Source organism: Furipterus horrens, unplaced genomic scaffold (assembly GCF_987537825.1).
Source record: "Furipterus horrens unplaced genomic scaffold, mFurHor1.1.pri manual_scaffold_1, whole genome shotgun sequence".
NCBI lineage: Eukaryota > Metazoa > Chordata > Mammalia > Chiroptera > Furipteridae > Furipterus > Furipterus horrens.
In genome coordinates, this window is record NW_028327171.1 from 50,500,606 (window position 1) to 50,524,493 (window position 23,888).

A 23,888-nucleotide genomic window follows, 5' to 3' on the forward strand; every position below is an offset into this window, starting at 1 on the left:
AAAAGTACATTGTGAAAGGCCCCTGGGTGGAAAGCTAGCAGCTAAGTCCAGGACTTTTCCTGTAATGGGCATGTGCTTCTGGAATTAGTTTCCTCTCCCAGATCAATAGAGCATGAGCATTTTAGAATTTAGAGCACAGGAAAAGATTTGCTTGTGAGTCACCAAAGCCGTATGTGTGCATTGCAGCTGACTTACACCATAGACAATTACATTATCTGAATGAACACTTTTAAAGATAAGTATTATTTTCACAATCGGTAAGTCAAGTAAATAAAATAAGCAAAATTGAAAGCATCTGAAAACTACTGTTAATGGGTACATCCTTATTTGTGGCAATAATTAGGTTTATATTCTAAATATGACTTTACATCTAGCTTTTAGATTTAATTTTACATTTAAATTTACCTTTTATGTATTTTAACACAAATGAATTAAAATGAGAAAATAATAAGTTTTAGTTGTAAAAGTTGTTATTTTAATATATTTTTGAAGGTTGTTGTATCAATACTGATTTTAACCTTTTACCCTAAATACTATGACCAAATCATTATTAAATAGAAAAAAGTGATTTCTTCATGCACTGTTATGAAAATAACTTAGTGGCTGATTCTTTTCAGAGTACTGACCTATTTTGTTTCTAGTTATTTTCCCTGTTTCTCTTTCTTTCTCGATCTCTCTCTCACACCTTTCTCATTCTCTCTTGCATTGAAAACCATGTAAAGTATTTTTATTATTATCACAGAAATTTATATTTTACTATAGAAAAGTATATTTGATTACAATGAAATAAGGGTATGTGTGCTCTTTTAAGTATTATAAAGACTACTGGTTATGGCATATGTGTACCCAAGAAGGCTACCCATTCAGGTGTAGGTAAAACTATAGTTATCCCCACTATATATACATATATATATATAACTTGGTCATGTTAATAGTTATCATTTAGCTATTTTTTATTGGGCACTATTCTAAATGATTTAGAGTCACAATGTCCATTTAATTTTCACAAACATCTTATGAAGAAAGTATTAAAACTCCCATTTTACAGAAACTGCAGCCCAAGTGCCCTCAGCCTAAAAGCTTCAGAGCAGGGGTTTCCACCCAGAGCTGTCTGGATAAAAATGTGCTTTCTTTCCAGCTCTATGATGCTGAAAGGTTAGGAGCCTCAGATCCACCTGGGGCCCAGGTGCTGGAAACCCTTCATGGAGCTGTTGTGCCCAACACTTTGGAATGCAAACTCCCTTGAGCAAGCACTTGTTTGGCATAGTTTCACCAGTGGCCTGTCTGTCTAAGGTAGTCGGCGAATATTAAAATAGTTCTAATAATAAAATAGCACTCAGTCAACCGTGTAGCCTCCTTAGGGAGGGGGAAGAGAATAGCTCACTTTCCCTGGAGGGCCTGAGAAAGCTCAGTTTACAGGCGTCAGCATAGGGCATGACCCTTCTTCCTTCTCCCTATCTTGGGACTGGCAAATGCCTTGGTGACCATCATCTCACATTAGCCTGTGGTCTGGGCAGAAAGCATAACCAGGCCTCCTTTTCTGTCCGTCCCCCTCACCCCCACAAAACATACACAGTCCTTTCACTGACCTGGCTTCTGATTGGAGGCTGGTTGTTTTGGAAAATGACCTCCAGGACCCCACTGTGGGTTACAGCCTGTTTGTATAACTCTTACCGCAACTCAAGACACCAGCAGTGCGCTGTGAGGAAATGGAAAAGACCAATAGTTTTACATCCCCAGGTACCAGAAGCACGGGTGATTGACAGCATTCCAGCTACCTGAGCAGGCCACGGGCTGGCAGCTCCCCATGAATCCCCTCCAGACCGCCGCTCGCTAAGATGAGGGACCTTCTTCAGTATGTCGCCTGCTTCTTCGCCTTTTTCTCTACTGGGTTCTTGGTTGTAGCCACCTGGACAGACTGTTGGATGGTAAATGCTGATGATTCCCTGGAGGTAAGAAGTCAGCCACTTCTTTTTCTCACCCAAGCCCTTCCAAATTTTCTCGAAGCCCCACTGTCTCACTGTGTTCCCTGGGATTAATGATAATAATAGCCATCATAGACTGATCAATTCTTTATTTACTACTTACTGAGTCTTCACTATTAGCTCACTTAATCCTCACAGCTAATCTCTGCAGTAGGTATTGTTATTATTCCATTTTACAGATGACGTAACTGAATAATCCCTCTTTTTTTCATAAGGATAAATTCATGCAAGGTTAAAGATATAACCCTTGTCACTGAGCCCTCCAGAAATTGACCTCTTCCATTCTGCATATACCAATTTAAATAATGTTCCAGTACACCCTTTCTTAAACATAAATTTGCTAATGTTGATGACAGCATTGAGAGTAGTATAATAGACTTTCTTATGGAATGGTAATCAAAGAAACTGGATTGAATAATCAAACTCAAGGCATATAAAACCTGTTCAATTAGTATGCTTTAGAAAGATGTTATTTTAAGAAGCTTCCAAGTAGGAGAAAACATTCTGAGGGAAAATACATCTTCTAGTGTGTTCCAAGATACAGGGAACAGATATGGATTTAAGAAACCGTCTCTTAAAAATAAGTCGCCCTTGGGAACCAAATGTTATGCAAGAATGAGTGAGTGGCTGACATTTGAAGATTTTATTTTTCTCACTGGAGAAGCTCAGAAAGAAGTAGTTTTGGAGTTTAAACGCCTTTCCTGTGAATCTGAGAGACATAGAACTGAGTAAATAGCAAAATCAGCTACTATTCATTAAGAAGATTTCAGAAAGTATAGGTTAAAAAAAAAAGGAACAATATATTAGCAACTCCAAGAAAGAATATATAGCAACCCAATATGCTCTCTTGTGTACATTCTGAAGGGAAAAATTTGTTCTAACAAGTGCCATAATGTAACCTCTATGAATTTAGGAAAGATACCTGAGAGAAAGTCTATATATTTTTTTTCTAATTTTATTTATTCAACTCTCAAATTGGAATTAAAGATGAAAAGTAATAGTATTTCTATTTTGCTGTGTATTTTTCCTGCCATTTACTTTTTTCTTTCTTTTAATTTGCCTGACTTCTACATGGCATTTCAAGACCAATGGAATTATAAATACTTCTTGAGTGCTAAAAGATTATATTTTTGAAAATTTTGATAGAATTAACTACTGTAAATGATGTCTTCTATACATAAGTCCAATGATGCATTTTATCTGTTCATGCATATAAACAGTGAATGCAAGCAATGGCCTTGAACAATGCTTGGGAAAAAGGGCAGATAAAAAAAGGACTCGTGCCATCAGCTTGCCGGAATCTGAACTATCAATAATAGGTGAATAATACAGAAATATGTTGGACTTGAGCAGACTTACAAGTATGTTTGAAAATATGCAAAATTTCATGTAAAAGCATTGTTAAAATATTTTCTAAAAACAATTTGAAAGTCTTTCTGCTTAAGCTAATGGAACTCCTAACTTCACTTGATAAGAAATGGAGGTTTAGAAAGGGTCAATCCTTTCTGAGAGAGATTGGGAATCCTGGCATTTAAAGTGCCTCTTGCTTTCAATTTACTACATCCAACCAATTTGCCATCTGCTCTGGGCAAGAACACTTCTAGTTAAAATGAATGGAATGAGCAGTCTAGGTTATTCACCTCAAGTAAATCCTTGCTAACCTTGGGCATACATTAGTGAGTATTTCTTAGCTTCTTCTTTATTTCCTATGCTTGAAATATATCATTATAAATATTCCCCAAGAGGCCTCCACATTAAAAGAAGAAATCTGTAACAAATGAGACCACTTCTCTTCCAACAATCTCTTTATTTAGCAATATTTTTAAAGGGACATGAATCTTAATAATTGCTTCTTCAATGGGCCAGCATATGAAATCATACTATTATCCATAAATTGAAGGTTATGACACTCTCTGACTCAATTATACTGCTCTTCTTGTGTCCTTCCTCATATATATATTACCTTTGGTCCATATCAACAGCTCACTTTAAACAACTGTTGAATAAAAGTTGGCACAACGAAAAGCTTTAAAAAAAAGGCATACCTGTGGAATACTTTTAAAATAAGTAGTGTTATGGACTTTTAGTTTTATTAATCTTTTAGGATATTACAGGCTTCAGAGTTGGAAAATGGGTTCTATAGCTCAATTCAACATAAACAACACGTGAAATGCATGTCATATGAAAGGTACTATGCTAGTTTCTACTAGGGGAGATCAAGATAAAGCAAGAATGAGTCTGGCCTGACAGGAGTATACATTTAGAGAGAAAAAAATATATGGCCATGAAACTATAATAGAAAGCATAGGCCAATTCATATTAGAAAAAGAAATGAATGGGCCTGACTGGTGTGGCTCAGTGGGTTGGGTGTCTGTCCCATGGACTGAAGGCTCACTGGTTCAATTCATGGTCAGGGCACATGACAGAAAAAAATAAAGTGCCATTGAAGAAGAGAAGATAGAATGATTATTTCATGTCAGGGACACTAGAGCAGGCTTTGGGCAGGAAAGAGTGTTTAAACAAAGTTTCTGAAAGATGCAAAGGATTTCAAAAGGTGAAGATGGCAGCAGGGGCCTTCCAGACATGAAGATACATGACAAAGTGAAGCATGAGGAAAACCTCTGGGCTTGTTAGAGGACTAAGGTAAGTAACAGAGAGTGCAGAGCAGAAAGAGCCTCGAAATACCTTATCTTGAGTGAATTTCTTTGTTTTAATTAAAACATTGGGAAAAAGAAAAAGCAGTGTGCATAGCCCCAAGTCAGGGACCAAGCACCCTAAGCCACCATACTGCTGCAGTCATTGTTGATTCATCTGTGTTCCTGGGAAGACAGATATGGTGAAGAGAACTTAGGTTTTGAGATGATTCCAGCCTATGTTTGTATCTTATTTGTCTTCTGTTGATTAAGCAAGTCACATCTCCTGCCTTTGGCTCAATTTTAAGGTGAAGTTGCACTCAGTTGCTTTAAGGTCATATTTAGTTTTGACATTCTTTAACATCAGGACTCCTTGATTGTGTCTGCAATCCGAGAGAGCCACCCCAGAAATTTCCACTAGGAGTCTAGTAGGCTAGAATGAATATTCTCTATTTTTCTGTAACTTTATAGGCTCTTCCTCCCTTTTTCTAACTGACTCTCCCTCCTTTCTTTTCTTCTTTCTCTTTTTCTTCCTCCTTCCTTTCTTCCTTCTTTTGCTTCTTCATCCCCATTTCTCCTCCCCTTTGCTCCTTTCCTCCCTTTTTTTAATCTCTTCTGCTCTTCCTCTTTTTCCTCCCCCCTTTCTCCTTAATTGCCGTACTTCTTTTCTCCCTCCCTTTTTTTCTATCTTCCTTCATTTCTCAAATATTCTTTGACACCTGCTGCCTACCTTGTAGTGTGGGGGATACAAGTTTATGGAGGATGAAACCTGAATCTTCCTTAGGTTGCTCCCAGCATATGTGGAAGATAGACAGTGAAGTGATGGTTCTAGAGTGATATCACAAATAACTCTCAGTGGCCACTCAATCAATTTTGGATAACTGGTGAATCTACCTAGAAGAAGAAATACCTGAACTAGAGCTTGAAGGGTAGGTAAGTGAAGAAGGAAAAAAAAGTAGAGAGTGTCCCAAGCACAGGAAATGCTATGGGCAGAGATCCAGGTATGCAAGCACTATATATTTGTGGCTTTGTATATATATCATCATGATAAGAGTTTTCAATGTAGGGAAGAGAAAATAGGGCCTGTATCTCAAAGGTTTTGTGTACCATGTGAACTATAGATAGTACACCATGGAAAAGTGTCTTTCACTGTAAGCAAACACATATATGTATTTTAGGAAGATCAATCATTCTGGCTGCATTTGAAGAATGTTGGGATGGGGTGAAATGAACTATCAGGAGACCAATTAGGAAAATTCTGCCATAGAAGAGGAGGGAAGCAATGGTGGTCTGAGCTATGATGACAGCAAGCATTAGGAGACATTGATGATATGGGAAACTCTAAAGAATTCTGATTGATATGATTGGTAATTGATTGCATGTAGGGAAAAAGGCTGATAAAGAGGGAGAAGTCAAGTTGAAATCCTTCACTGTTTTGGGGCAATTGGAGGACTAGTGGAGTCACTCACCCAGAGCTTAAATAGAGAAAAATCAGCTCTATACAGAAGTCATCCAGCAGCAATGTCACTGAACCATCTCACTTTTTTATCTTGGTTAGATTCTTATACCATGCCTCAAAGTGGGGCAGTAATGTAATGCTTTATAGTGGGGAGGCTTACAGGTTGGATTTGAGATTAGAGGGACCTGAGATTAATCCCAGCTTGCCAGGTAGTAGCTGTGTAATTTTGACAGGCATCTAAGCTGCTATAAACCACAGTTTCTCTTCTGTACAGAGAGAATAAAATATGAACATTATAAGTGTCTTGGAAGAATTAAATGAGCTTGTGTACCTGAAGCATGTACCACAGTACCAGGCAAATACAAACCAGTCAATAAATATTAGATATATTACTTTCTATTTGCAGTTTATTCTTTTGTTTTTGTTCTGGAGGAGGAGATGTCATTCTGTATAATGTTCACTTAAAGGAGAGATATGAGTTTTAAGTTCTATTTCCACTTTTGTTATTGATTCTCTTGGAGAAATTTTGTTTACATCTCTGGGCTGTGGTTTGCTCATTTTTATACTTATTGCTATTTTCTTTTCATCTAACCAGGGGAATTGGCAGACAACAAAGTACCTTGTTATCTATAAATACATTAAAAAATAAGTTATGAATAAATAACATTATTAATATGTTACCTATAAGACATGTAATTATTCATTACACTGAAATAGAAAAGCAATTTCTTCCGAGGATTACTGGTTTCTTAATTATTAGAAGGAAAAAAATGTTTTCATAAGATTATTCCATTTTCAGTTAATCTTTTGTTAATTATTGACTGAGAACTTGCTATACAGCAAGCACTGTTATGGTGAATATTTTATTACCTCAAGTGAACATTTCACACATTTGGATTTATTTTATCCCCATCACCAGGTTTTCCCCTGGGGTTACTATTTGCATTAATGATGCTACAATTATTTCAGACATAAAGTAAATATTAAAATAATTCCACCTGGAATTGTTTATATACTTGTTTTACTTTCCAACTTATTTCAAACTCATTCAGTGGACACCTAAGGCTACAGAAATTATCTTGTTCATCTCATGATCTCCTATACCACCTAAAACAGACTTCCAAATAATAGAAACTGTGATGCATTTGTTAACATGAATTGATTGGGTATCTATTAAGATACTTGGCATACTTATTAAAAGGATAAATAAATGAATGTGAATCAAGTATAATGTAAAGTGATCTTTGGAAACTCACTAAATGAGCTCTAAATGAGAAGTATCTCTGTAGAGAAACCACCACTATTTTTTATCTTACTACAATTTTAATGTTCGCAAGATATGGATTTGGTTTCTCTTTTTAATAAGATGGGAATAAAAATCCAATTCCCTAGGGTGTATAATAAAGTTGGTGAAGAGTGTGATCTGGTCTAGAGAATAAAGCTTTCCTGCCTACCATAACAAAGAGAGAAAGAAATGAAGAGAGAAAAAATTTAGTGTTTTATTATCATTTATTCAACATAAATTATAACTTGTCACTGGGTAATATTCATTGCAAAGTTGTGACACCACATACTTTCATAAGCATTCTTAAATGTGTGACTTAAATTAAACAATAAATGTTAAAATTGAAATATTTAGATCTTTCAGATATGCAAATTAGGCAATTTAACTGTGCAGACTACAAAAATTATATTTTACCTACTTAGTTTGTATTATCCTGTTTTTACTATTTATACTTTTCAGCCAGTGCTCCACAAATAAGCTGGCAGAGCTAAACCAAATATATTTTAGCAGATAAACTCATGGTACATAAATAGAGAAGAAAGAAAAGGTGGAATCTATTATGCTAATTTTAATCCTGCTTCTTCAGCCTGTCTTGAGTTTTTTCAGACTGTGGAAGAATTTTAAAAAATAAAATATTAAAATAAAAAAATTAGAATCAGTATAAAAATTCAAATGTATTTCATGTTAAAATTAAAAATTTTTCAAGTTTTAGTAGTAAAACATTATTTAGTATTATCAAAACACACAATGCAACATACAGCTGTTGCAATATACAGCTTATGTATTATAGAATTGTACACCTCAAACCCATATAATTTATTAACAAATGTTACCTGAATTAACTTGATTAAAAAATTAAAATTAAGAAAAGCTTTTACATATTGATAAATATACTTAAGTAAATACTGAAAACAGGTAAGTTGAATATTAAATATAAAATGTTAGCACAAGGGTAGAAAATTGCTGTTAAAACTATTATTTCCTATAATATGTGATGCAAGATGTTTTTTAAAAAATGTATTTATGTGACATTTTCTTTTTTGGTTTATGCATTCTTATTTTTATGTATGTTATATTTACACACAAATCAATCAAAATACATGTGCATTTATAACCTAATGTATATTGACAAAGAAAAATTGTGTTTCATAATAGTCAACCAAAAATAAATATTTACTAAGCTTACTGTGTATAAATCTCATGTAACTGAACAAGAAATTAATGCCAATTAATTGAAGTATTTTTAAGTTTCTCTAATTCTACATATAATATATTCAGAAGGGAGACAAACACCCCTAAACTACAATAAACAAGACAAGGCAGACAAAATTGTGTCTTGCTGCTTGTGTTTTGAAAGTAATAAGAAAGAAAAATTGGTAAAAACTATGATAGAGAAAACTTAATAGAAAACTGGTAAAGAGATCAGAATGAGAAACCTCAGGATAAAGGAACTAATTTATGTTACTATAAACTCAACTGGGAAGAGTCATCCTCACTATGGTTTCCTAAAGCTTTCTCTGAGTGGTATCCTGTTCATGCTGAGTACTGTGGTAAAGACTTTCCAGAGCCAGTAGAGTAGATGGGATCCAGGCTGACACCAAAAGAGTATAAAATCTCTGTTCTAAATATTAGTTCTTTGACTCTTGGATTCAGCTGTCCTAGTCTATTGCTTTAGGTCAAAAGTACCTATTAAACATCAGTGCATACAGTGTTATCAGTAAACTTTATGTCAAAGTTCAAATAAGAATAAATGTGTGTTTAGTAAATAGAGTGACAGATTTTCTCTCCTCAATAAACATCTATTGAGCATTTATTATGTACCAAGGAGGATCTCTCAGCTCCTTGAAGCAAGGTGTCATACCTGTCTCAGTCATTGCTGGATCTATAGCATTTAGTTAGCCTGTTGACTGAAACATGATAAGACATTCAATGAATATAATTTGAAAGATGATAGCAGACAGGCTTAGGAGACAGATGTGCATAAATGCACATAGAAAAGGATAACTTAATATTGTAAATGCTAGAGAAGTATGAACAATTATTGTGAGATCTGGGAAGAGATTAATTCCAACCTGGGAGAACCTAATGGAAGAAGAGGCATCTTGGAAGTGGGATTTAAATAATATGTAAAAATTTGACGGGTTGAGAGCAAGGAAATTTCATTATTATATACTGTGAGGGGAAAAATTCAGATGCACCTAGGAACAAGAAAGCCAACATCCATGACACGCAGACTGGGTAGGAACAGTGAGGAACATATGAACACAAATCCTGAACAGGAGCAGCTACTCAGCTTATGGTAATTGTTGCTACATTCGACTGGGGTGTCCAGGTGGCCTGACTGGCCAAGTTTCCAAGGGAGGCCAGAGATCTGAACTATTCTGTAAAATCTCTATATTTCACTATTGGCAACTGATTAATATTAAGAGATTTCTACTGACCTTGTGTCTGTGACTGGTACTTTTATTGTTGTATTGTGGTTAAACTTCTCCCTATTTAGTAGATAATACCTTCTTTACTTCAAGATCAATTACTATTTATTGAAATAATATACAAATTCCTTTAGTATGGGTATATATATTATTTATTAATATACAAATTACCCACTAAAAGGAAAGAGCATAAATTTGGAATCCCCTATTTTGGATGACCCTGTGAGATAAAAATTATTAGTTAACATTTTGCAATTTTGCCCTCTAAGAAAGGTTAACCATATATTCTAAGCATTGTTTGGCTTTTTAATAACCTTGTCTTAAAACTTCTAAGAACTTAGATCTGCTTGCCTTTTAGAAATTTTTTAATAATACATCATACAACAGAGAGATAAGTAAAGACTATATATTATAAACAAAGAGGACTTGCTTAAGTATGACAAATAACATAAAATCTTTTAACCTTGTCTTTTGTGTCCAAAGGCACCTTTAAGGGTGTCTCCAGTAAGTGCTATATTAACACAGAAGTTTAGTTAATTACAGCCACTATTCTCACATACCTTAACTGAGTGTGAATACCAAGCAATCTAATAGTGTGCCCCTGAGCATTAATACCTAATGAAATTGGATTCCTTGTTTCTTCTAATGAGCTCATTGCTTTTCTAAATATGGTCATTGTAGGTAAATGATCAATAACCTTGAAAATGATACCACTACTGGGTTATTTTGACAGGAAAGAAATATTCTTTATGTAAAATAAGTATTTTCACATATATATCTCAGGTGACTTTCTAATTTACCTCATGTGTAACAAGAATAGCTATAGTGGATTTGTTGGTTTGTTTTAGTGGCTGAGTTATAAGGAAATTGTGGACAGTCCTTCTTTGATATAGAGAAATAACTTCAAATCAACATAACCTAGATCAGGTTGGAATAAACTGAATCCAGTGTGTTTCTGTTAATTGAGAGACTGATGAGCAGTAGGCTATGAGAAGGCCTGTTTTCCATTATGATATGTACAATAGTTATAGCATATTTCTGTTATAGTATAACAGTTTAGTACAAATAATTTCTACTGTCTTTGTTTCCTACAGCTGTCATAATAAATTACCACAAATTTGATGGCTCATTGTCAATGTTAAAATATCTAAACCTTCAGAGTATTTTTATAAGAGATTATTTGAGCCAAACTGATGACAAATGCTGGGAAGGAAGATCTTAAATGCTCCAGAAACAGTTTACAGTTTCTTTTGTACATTTGGAGTTAAGGAGAGAATGTAAAGAAAATTACCTAGCGGTGGAAGAAAGCAGGTCAGGGGCCGGAATACAGGACAGTTAATAGGATTATGTGCTCTCTTGAGGGTGGTTACACCGCCACAAAAAACAAGGGACAGGGGTTGCTTAAGGCAAAGATAAACCTTTTACTACAGAAGTTATATGCCCTGGGGCGTGACTACCCACCATGACCTGACCAGTTAGGAATTTATGATCAGATCACCCTGTGAGGTTACTTTCAGTTACCGGACTTTTTAGATTTATTACAGAGCCACACCCAACCCTACCCCACTTTTTTGTCCACATTCACAGTGGAGAAATTTATTATCTCACAGTTCTGGAGGTCAGCAGTTTGAAATCTAGGTGCTAGCAGGGCTGCACTGTTTGGAGGCTTGAAGAGAAAATATATTCCTTACCCATTCCAGCTTCTGGTGGCTGTAGGCATTCCTTGGCTTGTGGCTCCAATGCTTAAGCCCATGCCTCCATGGTCCCGTTGCCTCCTTTTCTTCTGTCTGTGTCTCTCTTCTGTCTTTTATAAGAACACGCCATTAGTTTTAGGGTCCACCCTGGTAATCTAAGAGGCTCTTTTTATTTTAAGATCCCTAACATCATTACATATGCAAATCTTTTTTTTTTCAAATAAGGTCACCTCCACAGGTTCCAGGGGTTAAGACATGGACACTTATCAGTTTGGGGACCACAATTTATCCCATTACATCTACCTTTCTCACTGTCATGGTTAGTAAAGCTGAACACAGTCACTACTCAGGTTATTATGATGTTTAACTAATTTATTAATATTATCATTTACTGAGTAACTTATATTGTATATTTGTATTTTTTCATTCTTTTTTATTATATGCTTTATTGACTATGCTGTTACAGTTGTCCCAATTTCTTTCCCCTTTGTTTCCCTCCACCCAGTGACTCCTCTCCTTCAAGTTGTCCCTCCCACTTAGTCCATGTCCATTGGTTGTGCATATAGTTCTTCTCAACATCTTCCTGTCTACTCCACTCCCTCCTACTATGCTTCTTAATTCCTGTACCATCTCCCTCCCTTTCCCCCCTCCCCTCTCCCTGCTGATCTCCCCCCAGAATGTTCCTCATACTTATAATTCTTTTCCCACTCTAGTTGCCTACTTGGTTTGCCTTTGTTTCAGTTCCCTAACTTCTGTTGTTGGTTGTTGTGATGCAGTTTTTCATTTTTATGTTCATAGTTTTGATCCTCTTTCTCCCAAACAAGTCCTTTTAACATTTCATATAACAGTGGTTTGGATCTAATGAACTCCTTCAGTTTTACTTTGTCCTGGAAGCAATTTCTCTGACCTTCTATTTTGAATGACAGGTTCACTGGATAGAGTAATTGTGGTCGTAGGTTTTTGCTTTTAATTACTTTGAATATTTCTTGCCAATCCCTTCTTGCCTGCAGAGTTTCTTTTGAGAAATCAGCTGATAGTCTTATTCGGACCCCTTCGTACATAATTCTCTTCTTCTCTCTTGCTGCTTTTAAGGTTCTCTGTTTATCCTTAATTTTTGACATTTTGATTATAATGTATCTTGGTGTGGTTCTCACTTGGTTCAGTTTTTTTGGAACTCTCTGTGCTTCCTGGACCTGTAAGTCTATTTTCTTTCCCAAGTTAGGGAAGTTCTGCTTCATTATTTTTTCACATGATTTTTCAATTTCTAGTTCTTCTTCACCTTCTGGCAACCCTATGATTTGGATGTTGGCTCGCTTATAGCTGTCTGATAGGTTTCTGAGCCTCTCCTCATTTTCCTCACTTTTCATTTCCTCTTTCTGCACTGGTTGACTGTTCCTTCCCTATGTTCCAATTTGTTGATTTGATCCCTGGTTTTCTTTCCCTCACCACTAGTTTTATATGTGTTTTCATTTTTTCAGCAGGACTAGCCTTCATTCCTTCCCTGTCTTAATTAAGACCTGCTGTTAGGTTTGTAAGTATTCATATAACCAAAGCTCTGAACTGAGCCTCGGAAAGATTTCCTATCTGCTGCTTCGTTAGATTAGATATTTGCTGTCTGGTCAGCTGGTGATTGGGATCTCTATCATGATCCCTGCCATTCTGACAGTTTTGTGTTTACCCTTGCTTCCTGGGCAGGGCTGTCACACCTCATACACTATTGGGAGCAGAGCCCTGTGCACTTGTCACTACTGGGTGACCCTTCTCACCACACTGTGATGCTTTGTGTGGGGACGGGGGTCCAAGATGGATTTCTACCATTTTCTCTTCACTGAGAGACCAGGAGCCTCCTCCTCTGTTCCACTCCCTCCGGGCCTCACACTCCAAGGCAATGGTCTGCCTTCCCTGGCATTGGAATTACAAGCTGACAGGTCTGGTCTGCAGCTGGGGATGCTCCCCAGGCACTTCTCACCTCCCCTTAAATACGGGTGTCTATGCCGCTGGTTGCCACAGCTGCCACCACCAGCACTGCTTGACCTCTCTGCCCAGTTTTGCTCCTCCTACCCATCCAGACAAACACCACTTCTTTATAACTTCATATGTTGGACTTCCATGTAGCTTTATTGTCTGGAACTTCTGGTTATTTTTGGTTTTGCGGTAGTTGTATTCTTTCTTAGTTGTGGAGGGAGATGGAGAATGTCAGTCTAGGCCTCCATCTTGGCCAGAAGTCTGTATTTTTTTCATTCTTATAACCATTCTAGCATTATCTCCTTTACGCAGATAAGAAAATAGAGGCTCAAAAAAGGTAAGATCTTGCCTAAGGCTACAACACAGCTAATAAAAGTGTCAATTTATATTTAACTCCTATGTTTTCAACTATAGCTTACATTTTATTCATATATAACTTTACATGTTCACATTCTTCTTTAGAAATTGGTATGTTAAATTTTACAAGATAAATTTTATTCATTAAATTTTTAGTCTCTGTGATTCCTCAGCTTCCTGAGGTAATACTCCATCAATTTCAGAACATTGCTTTCAGATTTAACCTTAAGAAGAGCAAGCCAAAGTGAGGATTTATAGAATAAGGGCCATAGGGTGAGGATGAATTTCAGGCTTATTGCTTTACCCAAAGCTATCTTTTAATTTCCATTTCTAAAGTAGTTTAACCCATAATAGATTTGGAATTTTAAAAAATGGGTGTTAAATATACTGCAGTGCTTGAAGCCATATGTACAGACTATGGTGTTTGAATATTAACTTCTCCATTTATTAATAATGCTTTCTTAGGGCTAAGCACTTAACTTTCCTGTGCCTCATTTTCCTTATTTACAAAATAGAAAATCATACTGCTATCTAACAGTGTCTTTTAAGGAATAAATGAAATAATAATATACTTAAACAGTAATAGCTTCAAGTATAAAATCAATATAGAAGTATTAATTTTATCAATTGTATACATTTTACATAGAAAATGATAAGTACTACGTTCAAAATTGTGATAGAGTAGCCAGCAGTAGAATTCAGTAGAGTTTTACTTGGCATACAACACAGCTTCTAAACATAACATGGGCAGAGGGTATCATAGCATAGGGCAAATATTACCTATAGGGTTTTCTCTTGCAAATCAAAGTCTTATATGTTCCTTTCTTTCTTCTCACACCACTTATAATCCCCCTGCTGTTGTAGTTCTCTCCCCACTCTGCTTTGTTATGTATTCTTTCTTTACAGAAAAAAAATGTTAAATTTTCATTTTTCAAGCTAATCCTTGTTAAATCTTACCCATTTCCAGATTTCCAAGGTAATGTGAATCCATAATTGCATCAGAAGAAAGAGAAGAAACAATCATATTAGCTCTGTCTCATATGCATGAGCTCTCTCAAGAATACTGGAAACTATTTTCTGTTGGCATGTTTACAATTCTAAGAAATTTATTGTGATATACAATTTAGAGATAAAATATGAAAAGACTCAGGAAACTGGTAGCATTTCTAAATAAAAATGGTTTACAGTTCTCAGATTGTATGAAATTAATGCTGTTTGTTTATATCCATATCATAGCTTAAGCATTTGTAGTCTGTCAGTGGAGCAGGGAGGAAGAAGTCATGAAGTCTTTATATTTCACTTATTTGTGTTTTTATGTATAGCTTTCTGTAGCAATTATTTTAAATTTATGAACCTCATATATAATAACACTTTTCTTCATGGGCTCCACTATTCATGATGAAGACAAATTAATAGACTCGAGATGTCAACAGTTATTATCTATTGTTATATTGATTTTGGAAGGGGAATGTGAGTAAATGTCAGCATAAGAAAGTGAAATGAATTGTCTCCATGTAATACTATGACTGAATGATGGAACGAGCTGTAGGCATTTGCATATATTTAATTTTGATTTTTATCCATCGTAAACATGACTTATCCCTCCCACCCCTATTCAGGAAGTGAATTCATTTCTTGGTAGGGAAAGCCTTTAATTGTCAGTGCTTTAGGGAAAATGCTCTAAAATGCATTGTGTTTGTTATAAATGAAATTCTGATGATGCTTGTCACCACTGTACTTTGCTATCAAACTCACCATAGCCAAGTTCTTCTTTGGATCAAGGGAACTGAAGTGTGTCTTCTCCAACATCTAGGTGAGCACAAAATGCCGAGGCCTCTGGTGGGAGTGTGTCACAAATGCTTTTGATGGAATTCGCACCTGTGATGAGTACGATTCTATATTTGCAGAACACCCCTGTACGTATGTATACCTTATAGGTTCCCCTTGTAAAGATGGGATAGAAAATTGAACTCAGGTTTCCATTCTGTGGTTTTGTTTTCTAGAGTACTGTATTTTCTGTCCAATTTTAAATATTTTAATTAGAAATTTAGTTTCTTTCTGAAATATGCGTTGAAACATTTTAGCATATTTTATCTTTGCCTGTGTATTTGTAAATTCTTTAGGGTAAAAATATTATCTTACTCATCTCCGCTTTTCCCCAAAAGATCTCCTCAGCATAGTGCCTTATACACAGTAGACTTACAGTAAACATTTTTAAATTGAAACAAATTCTTCAGGATGTTTTGATTTTATGATTAGAATTGACAAGTTAGATGAAAAGTATTTCAGAGATGTCTTTTAGCTATGACTTTGTTCCAATAGGAAGTTTACAGTATTTCAGTGGGAGATTTGCCGGGGACAGAGACAGAGAGAGAAAGAGAGAGAGTTGGAGACAGAGGGACAAAGACAGAGAGAAACAGGTGGAAGCAAATTGGTTTTAGTTTCTTTCAAAGTAATTGACACGCGATGGTAACACATGACAACTTCTTTTCTCAAGATAAATGAAAAGTAAACCTTGGAATGTGACCCCACCCCCACCCCCCAGAAAGTAATTTCATCAAGGGAAAAGAGCAGTGGTCTAAAATATCCTCCCCTGACATTTAGGATTTGAGTGTCTGGAGCATTCTTAACATAATTCATAAGGTTCATAGACCTTTATTTCATTTTTTTGAAAAAGACCTCTTCACTCTCTCTTGTGTTTTCCCTTCTGTGCTAACCTAGTTCTACCTACAAAGAAATATGATTTTGTCAATAGGAATGGAAATTCATGCAGACACTAGGCTATTCCAGAAATACAGTGGTATGGTTATATTTGGGGGGGTGGGGTGAAATTGTTCAACCTTTTAAACATTTATGCAAGAAGAAAATAAAATCACTCATAAGTATACTATATAAGAGAAAAATCCGTTTATATTTTAATGTTTCTTTTTTGTCTTTTCCTTCACTAACTCACATTGTCCTTTTGTTAGTCTTATTTATTAGTTGCAAATAATAACTAAAAGATGCATCAATTTTCTTTAAAAATTGTATCGTATACTTAAAAACAATAGAGATGAAAATGTGTTCTAAGAAAATATTATAACTACACCCTCTAAGTTAAGGTGTTACTTATAAGAGGGTAGGATTTTATTTTTAGCCTTTGATATCTTTTACAGAACCATAGTTAACCCTAGATAACATTTTCCATTACCCTGTATACCTGGAATATGCAGACCCAGATAAATACATTTTTAGGGCTTATGTTGAAATAGTTCATTTGAATTCATCCCCCCCCCCTCTGAAAATTAGAATATATTTAATATTATTTTGGCAGCCAAATCTCACACAACCCTCAAAAAGAAATTTCTGGCTAACCAGCATTAGCAACCTGTTTGCAGTGCTGCTTTCTTGGAATTGTCCTAGTCGTGGGGCCCCCATATGACATCATAAGCATGAGTCCTGGAGTTCTGCACAGCATCTGGATAGTGCTCTTGTGGGGTCAAAGGTCAAAGAAAGGAAGACTAAGACCCACAATGATTTCAGGGAACCTCATCCACATAGTGCCCCTGTCACTGGATAGCCTCAGGTCCCAAAAAGGGACTTAGAAAATTTCAAGGGAGGCATTCCAAAGTGTGGGACACCTTGCTGAGTAGGAGTCCCACTTGTATGTATCATTTGACTTGATGGTCAAAAGGATCTGTTGAAATTTCAAAACTGATATTACCAAATGAGTTACATATTATTTTCTCTCCTCTATTCTGAGAAAACTCAGCTGAGATTTTAAATTTTGAATTTGAGCTCATTTTTTAAAATAACATTAAATTTTGAGCTCTTAAACATTTTATTCTAGAAATGAATATATGCTGATTAGTAAAAACCCAATGGTATAATCACCTATTAATAAGGTAGGAGCAAATTTTATGCATTGATTTTTCTCTTACATAGGTCATAAAAATTTTTTTTTACTTCAAAGAAGAAAAATTGGTCACAGTTTTGTAGGCAACCTATTACTAAATAGGCCCTAAATTTGCCTCATCGTTGGGGGAAAATTATTTACAATGCAAGGAAAATCCAAATCACTATGAATATAAAACGTAATCACTGTACCATTAAAGGAATAAATTTTGTTACTGCTTAGTTCCAATTTAGGTAATTAATCTCCATTTGTAACAAAATTTTCCTAATTTAATATAACTGTGACTTAGTTCAGGAGGCTTTCCCAACTGAACATGCTTCCATTGCAAAAGGTGATGGCTACTATTCCACCTCTATTCATCTTCTCTTCTCTTCCCTGGGCCTTCTATCATATATCCTCACTGGCTATAGCTTTAAAATATGCTCAATGACAATGCAATGTAAAAGGATTAATATGAAGTCTTGGCCAAGAAGAGTCATGACTTGAAGGAATGAAAGAAAATATAATCTGTCTTCCAAAAATAGTCTACTTAATGACAAGTTCCTTCACCTTTAACAGTTCTCCCACCAGCCTAAATTGGCAAGAGGCATCTTAAAGTATATCCTACTCACCAACATGAAATTTTAACAAATTATTTTTACAATAAAACTTTAAACAAATATAGAGATTATCATTTATTGAATACTTACTAACTTCTACAGATCAGATATTCTACTTTCAATTGTGTTCAGTTATCATACTTGAGAACAGGACTCATTCCAGAACAAGAGGCAAAAAAAGAAACATTTATTTAGTTCCCAGTATATGCCAGGCATTTTGCTAGGAGGCCAACAAGACTAAGTAATAATCAGTACTTAAATAATAATGCAAATAGTCTCATAATATTTTTGCATTTTATGAAAAAAATTAAGGGTACTCATTTCCAAATTCATGCAAATTTAAATACACAACTCTTTCAGTGGTCTGTGTTAATGTATGAGGTTGTACTTCTGTGAGTTAACATGTTTCCTTCATCTGACCATGCTGTAACCACATGTGCTGATCTTCCAGTGAAGTTGGTGGTAACGCGGGCATTGATGATTACTGCAGATATTCTAGCCGGGTTTGGATTCATCACCCTGCTCCTTGGTCTTGACTGCATAAAATTCCTTCCTGATGAGCCATACGTCAAAGTCCGCATCTGCTGTGTTGCTGGAACCACGTTGCTGATAGCAGGTACTGATCTGGACTAGTGATAGAGGCAGAGAGACACATCGAAGGTCTTGAGGTAAAGGAGAATGACAATGTTCTGAAGCAGTTCATTTAAAAATCATATGTGACTTTCTTTCCTAAACTGAAGGAATAAAGAGCACATTCAACAGCCTTACTTTCTTTAGCTTTGGAATCAGATAATTAATCTTTTTTGTTGTTGTTGTTTTAATATGGCAGATCAAGATTTATCAAAGTCCTCAAAATATTTTTTAACCATCTAAAAACTGTAAAATGCTTTAATTAAAAACATAATTTCTATTGTGATTATTCCTAAATTAAATTCTCAATTAAGACCCAAGCTTAATTAAGCCTCCTTCCTTATACTCACACCCACCGATTCTTTTTGCCTATGAACTAAATTATGCCAAATCCTTTGTTAGACATTTCTCATGTTCCAGCCCTTTTTGCATTAAAAGACATGATAAACAGATCATATTACTATCTTCACTTAAGAAGCAGATGAATAAGTAGAGTACTGAAGACTAATAAATCAAACATGACTAATAAGCCATAAGTCAAGAAACACTTTACGTGGTGTTTTATTAGTGAAACTGCAAAACTCAGGTCTTTTAACCAACTTCAAAACTTAGACTTCCTCTATCAGAACATGATGTCTTCTCTGAATCTTAACAAGTTGGGGGAAGTATCCCATTGAAGAAACCAACAGGAAACACCCTCCAGAGAGAAAACCATCTTATTTTATAGTAGAAGCAAAAAGTTAGCAAAGCAAATGTAAGAGAGACTGACCACGCACTCTAGGTAGTGAATGGATAGATTCTGGAACTGAAAATACTGGGAGATATATATGTGTGATGAGTGACTTTAGATCTGTTACTTAACTTGTCCCCATGTTCTGATCTGCAAAATAGCCTGAAGCCCCAGCAATAATATGCACTCTGAATTGCTATTGTGATGATACAATGTGAGAAGAGCAAGCTCAAAGCAGAGAGCCTAACCCATCACAATTTAAAAACCAGGGTCTCCCTGATTTTTTCACACAAAAATATTGAGTCAAGGCACTGATGACCCTTAGGTTGTATTAAAAATTCACAAGAATTTAGTTATTCTTCCTTTTTTAAGACATGCATTTCCTATCCAGTCTAGTGATAACATAAAGCTTTAATATATAACAATGCATTCTATTTAACAAATTTAAACATCATTGAATGCTATACAGTTTTGTTACAGAATACTTTTTGAGACATCACTAGATACTCCTTTTCTAAAATAAAACAAAAAATGGGTTAAATTTAAAGAATACCAAGTTAATAAAGAAAATTCCTGTAGGAATAGCTGAAGAAAAAAGTGACTAAATTAAATTTCCAGACATGACTGAAACCTTGGAACCACTATTCAATATTATCATACTAATATATACCAGCAGGGGACCCCAAAAAAACTTGGAATTATCTTCTGGAGTGCGAGCCCCTTGCAGTACAGGCTTTCCCTGCTAGGTGAGTGTTCTTGAAACCTATCTGTATCAGTATACCAGCTGGCGTTGTTGTGAGTGGCTGCATTTGACTTTAGTGAATTTCTTTTGAAGCCTCTTTTCAACACTTCTGCCCATTTCAGGATGAGTGATTTAGAAGCACACCTGCCCATGCTGGTGCCCTATGTGTTCGGCAGTTTTTGACCTAAAACTGCATGACCTCCATGCCCGACCTCCCCTATTCACTCCATCTTGCCCCAAGGGACTATTTTTTGTTTTCCCTGGATGAAAACGGTCCTCAAAAGGAAATGTTTTGCCAATGTGGAAGAGGTGAAAGAAAAAATGGCAGAAGCACTAAAAGGCATCAAAACCCACTAGTTCAAACAGTGTTTTGAGCAGTGGAAGAAACATCTTGATGGGTGTATTGCATCACATGGAGAGTTCTTTGAAGGTGACTGGAGTTTAAATATGTAGAAATAAAGACACAAGTTTTTATAAATAAATTCTTTTCGGAGGGATCCCCCCTTGCGTATTCTGTTTCTAAGTTTCAGAAAAAGAATTTCCATTCTAAACTTTTTGATTACAGTATTATAGAAAAGGCACGACAATTTATACCTTGTTATCTAAAGGTTAGATGTTCATGATCTGGTTCTTCTTAAAAATTTCTTGCATTAAACAATTTGGATAAGAATGCAATGAAATGGTAGTTTAAATAGAAATCACTCCCTAGGAAAAAATGTGAAAGTTTTTTTGACATTACAAATTTCAGAAACATTGATTCCTCAACTGCCCATCATTTCTTTTTCTTGCACCTAGTTCCTGACATGCAATTTAGTCATTAAAACAAGAGGAACTTCATGGCATCCCTTCAAGCCAGTTAATGGTCAGATAGACTAATCTATGGGTATTAAATTTTATTGAAAAGGAAATATTTTCTTAGTTTATTCTTATATGTGGAGGTGATAGATAAGGGTTTACTTTAAAACAAAGACAATTTTTACTTCAGTTACTAGTTTTTAACCCCAATACACTAAAATTAATAACCTCAAAAAACATAATTTCCAAGTGAGTGCTGGTTATGCAGCTAACATGGCTTCCATGGTGGGTCTGGGTGGTGGAGCAGGAGAGCAACAGAATGCTATTAAATGCTATTAAAGAAGACATAACTTTCAATGAAAAAATGTAGAAAGAACATATGCTCTTATTATCTGTCTTGGATTTTGTGTTCCTTCCGTTTTTTTGATTTTTCTTTTGTTTTTAATATTATTCCTTCTACAATACTAAATTAACATTGGAAAGATAGAAAAATTAAAGAAAACCATAGAGACCATTTCAGGTTTACAAAAACAGATGAGAACTGCACCATTTTATTTTTGTATTCCTGAGATACAATTTGGAAGAAATACAAGATAAAAGGCCAAAGGAGCACAAAAAAAGTGAACAAAATTTGAGTTGGTCATAAATCCATAGTATCATTATTATTTCTCTAAACGATGCCATGTGTTTTGAGTAGCAGGATTTAAATTTGGAAAAAACCTGCATTTTAATTTTGGATCTTTCCTTTTTTTCAGGTGCCCCAGGAATTATTGGCTCTGTGTGGTATGCTGTTGATGTTTATGTGGAACGTTCTTCTCTCGTTTTGCACAATATATTTCTTGGTATCCAATATAAATTTGGTTGGTCCTGTTGGCTTGGAATGGCTGGGTCTCTGGGCTGTTTTTTGGCTGGGGCTGTCCTCACGTGCTGCTTATACCTCCTCAAAGGTAAGAACAAACTAAAAATAGCATATACTCCCTCACCTCCAGTATCATTTTTCCCATCCCAATAAAAACACATCTCCCCAACCAAAACTAATGTTATTTACTTAATATCTACCTATTGCTATTAAAAATGCCAGTTGTTAAAGGATAACTGATTTCCAATATTCAAATCTGATTACACAGTTTGTGGTATATTTATCAGTAAAAAACCCCAAAGCTACAACTGTGTCTAATGTCCAAATATAGAATGATTATTTTGATGTATCATAATCTTACATGTCTAACTTCATCCAATCTATTAAATTTATATCTAGAGTTAAATAGAGAAGTAGACTGAGAAACAAGCTAAATATTTGTTGTTATATGTAATTTCGTTTCTAAAAAATACCACTTAAAAACAAAAAAGGATTCTTCTCCTTATCAGGAAAGAGTAAAGAGAATACTTGGCTAAATTTTAAATACTTTCAGGATGAAAATCTAGATTGTAATCTAGAGGTCTTCTTAGGTGATTCCTTTTCAAGATATGTATATTCTTTCCTCTTTTGGAGAAGAATATGTAACATGGTATTATTTTATTTCCCAAATTTCACTCAGCCATAGTTATTTTTATTCTCTACAATTACCTCTCCCAAACAGATGTGGGACCTAAAAGGAGCTATCCTTATTCCATGAGGAAGGCCTATTCGAATGCAGCTGTTTCCATGGCCAGATCACATGTGGCCCCTCGGACGGAGACTGCCAAAATGTATGCTGTTGACACAAGAGTGTAGAGTGCTGCATATAAGTCTGTGTTTCTATGTCACTGAACTAATCTATCGATGAGTACAGGTGAATAAAATAGCTGGTAAACCCAGAAAGTTATTTAAACTTCATGTTCAACTAAATTAATTGTGCAGCTTAATCAAAAAGTTTGTGACTTCTTTCTTCCTATTAGTGTCATATTATTCGTCATTTTTTCTACACACACTCTCTCTCTCAAACACACACACACACACACACACACACACACACACACACACACGCACTTTCCCTGTATTTCAAAATGAGGTTGCTAGGATACAAAAATGTTTGCTTGTTAGTTCTTTATTGCTATTAGAGATTGCAACATGGTAATATTAAAATAAAATGACCCTTTATGAATAGGCCAGGAATTCTCATCTTTGATGGGATTGACAAGCTCTTAGCTCTTTCCCTGATTTTTGCTTCACTTTTTGTATTCTTAACTGAATGAGTTACTTGACAACTTTGAAGAAGATGGTTCTTCTAAATTCAAGCTCGTATATCAGCACCTACTATTGCTCTGATTCTGTTAAAATAGAAAAAAGAAAATAGCTTCATGTGTCAGCCACGGGTGGGAGTTAAAGATAATACGTTTTTCCTTCACACTCCAAATGTCAAAAGCAAATGCTACATTAATTCTGGAGTCAGTGGTGACTTTCTTCCTCATTAACAATACAAGAGATCTGTATATTGTTGTCATTACTCCCTGTTTGCCTAGATTTTGCCAAATTATTAGACTACAGCAGTGATAACTAAGCAAGAATTTCACTCATTTATTGATTAGACATCTAAATATATTTTATGAATGCACCATATTAGAATTTACTAACTCAAATTGTCCTCTCAAAACTAGATTCTCAACACCTAGCAAAATATCTGATATATGATAAAATTTAACAAGTATTTGTGAATTGAAAGAAAGAAAGCCTTATAACTCTTAAATAATTTTCTTCATAAAATATG

The 23,888-nt window shown here is 35.2% G+C and overlaps 1 protein-coding gene across 2 annotated transcripts; it reads left to right on the plus strand.

Moving 5' to 3' along the window:
- The first annotated feature begins 1,684 nt into the window (after positions 1 to 1,684).
- Positions 1,685 to 23,033, plus strand: CLDN16 (claudin 16). Of its 2 annotated transcripts, none has more exons than XM_090280856.1 (5): positions 1,685 to 1,952; positions 15,624 to 15,726; positions 18,756 to 18,920; positions 21,957 to 22,148; positions 22,782 to 23,033. In XM_090280856.1, exons 1-5 carry the CDS (start codon positions 1,839 to 1,841, stop codon positions 22,913 to 22,915), a joined length of 708 nt encoding a protein of 235 aa, XP_090136982.1. In that variant the 5' UTR covers positions 1,685 to 1,838; the 3' UTR covers positions 22,916 to 23,033. The 2 variants fall into 2 exon arrangements, with proteins under 2 accessions (XP_090136982.1, XP_090137065.1); XM_090280939.1 differs by having other exon boundaries at positions 18,795 to 18,920.
- Positions 23,034 to 23,888: the final 855 nt, after the last annotated feature.

Bases quoted from the DNA above. Each gene is read 5' to 3' on its own strand.
- CLDN16 (XM_090280856.1), top strand. From the start codon at position 1,839: ATGAGGGACCTTCTTCAGTATGTCGCCTGCTTCTTCGCCTTTTTCTCT. The intron at 15,727-18,755 runs GTACGTATGTAT...CTGATCTTCCAG, and splicing joins TATATTTGCAGAACACCCCT to TGAAGTTGGTGGTAACGCGG. The intron at 18,921-21,956 runs GTACTGATCTGG...CCTTTTTTTCAG, and splicing joins AACCACGTTGCTGATAGCAG to GTGCCCCAGGAATTATTGGC.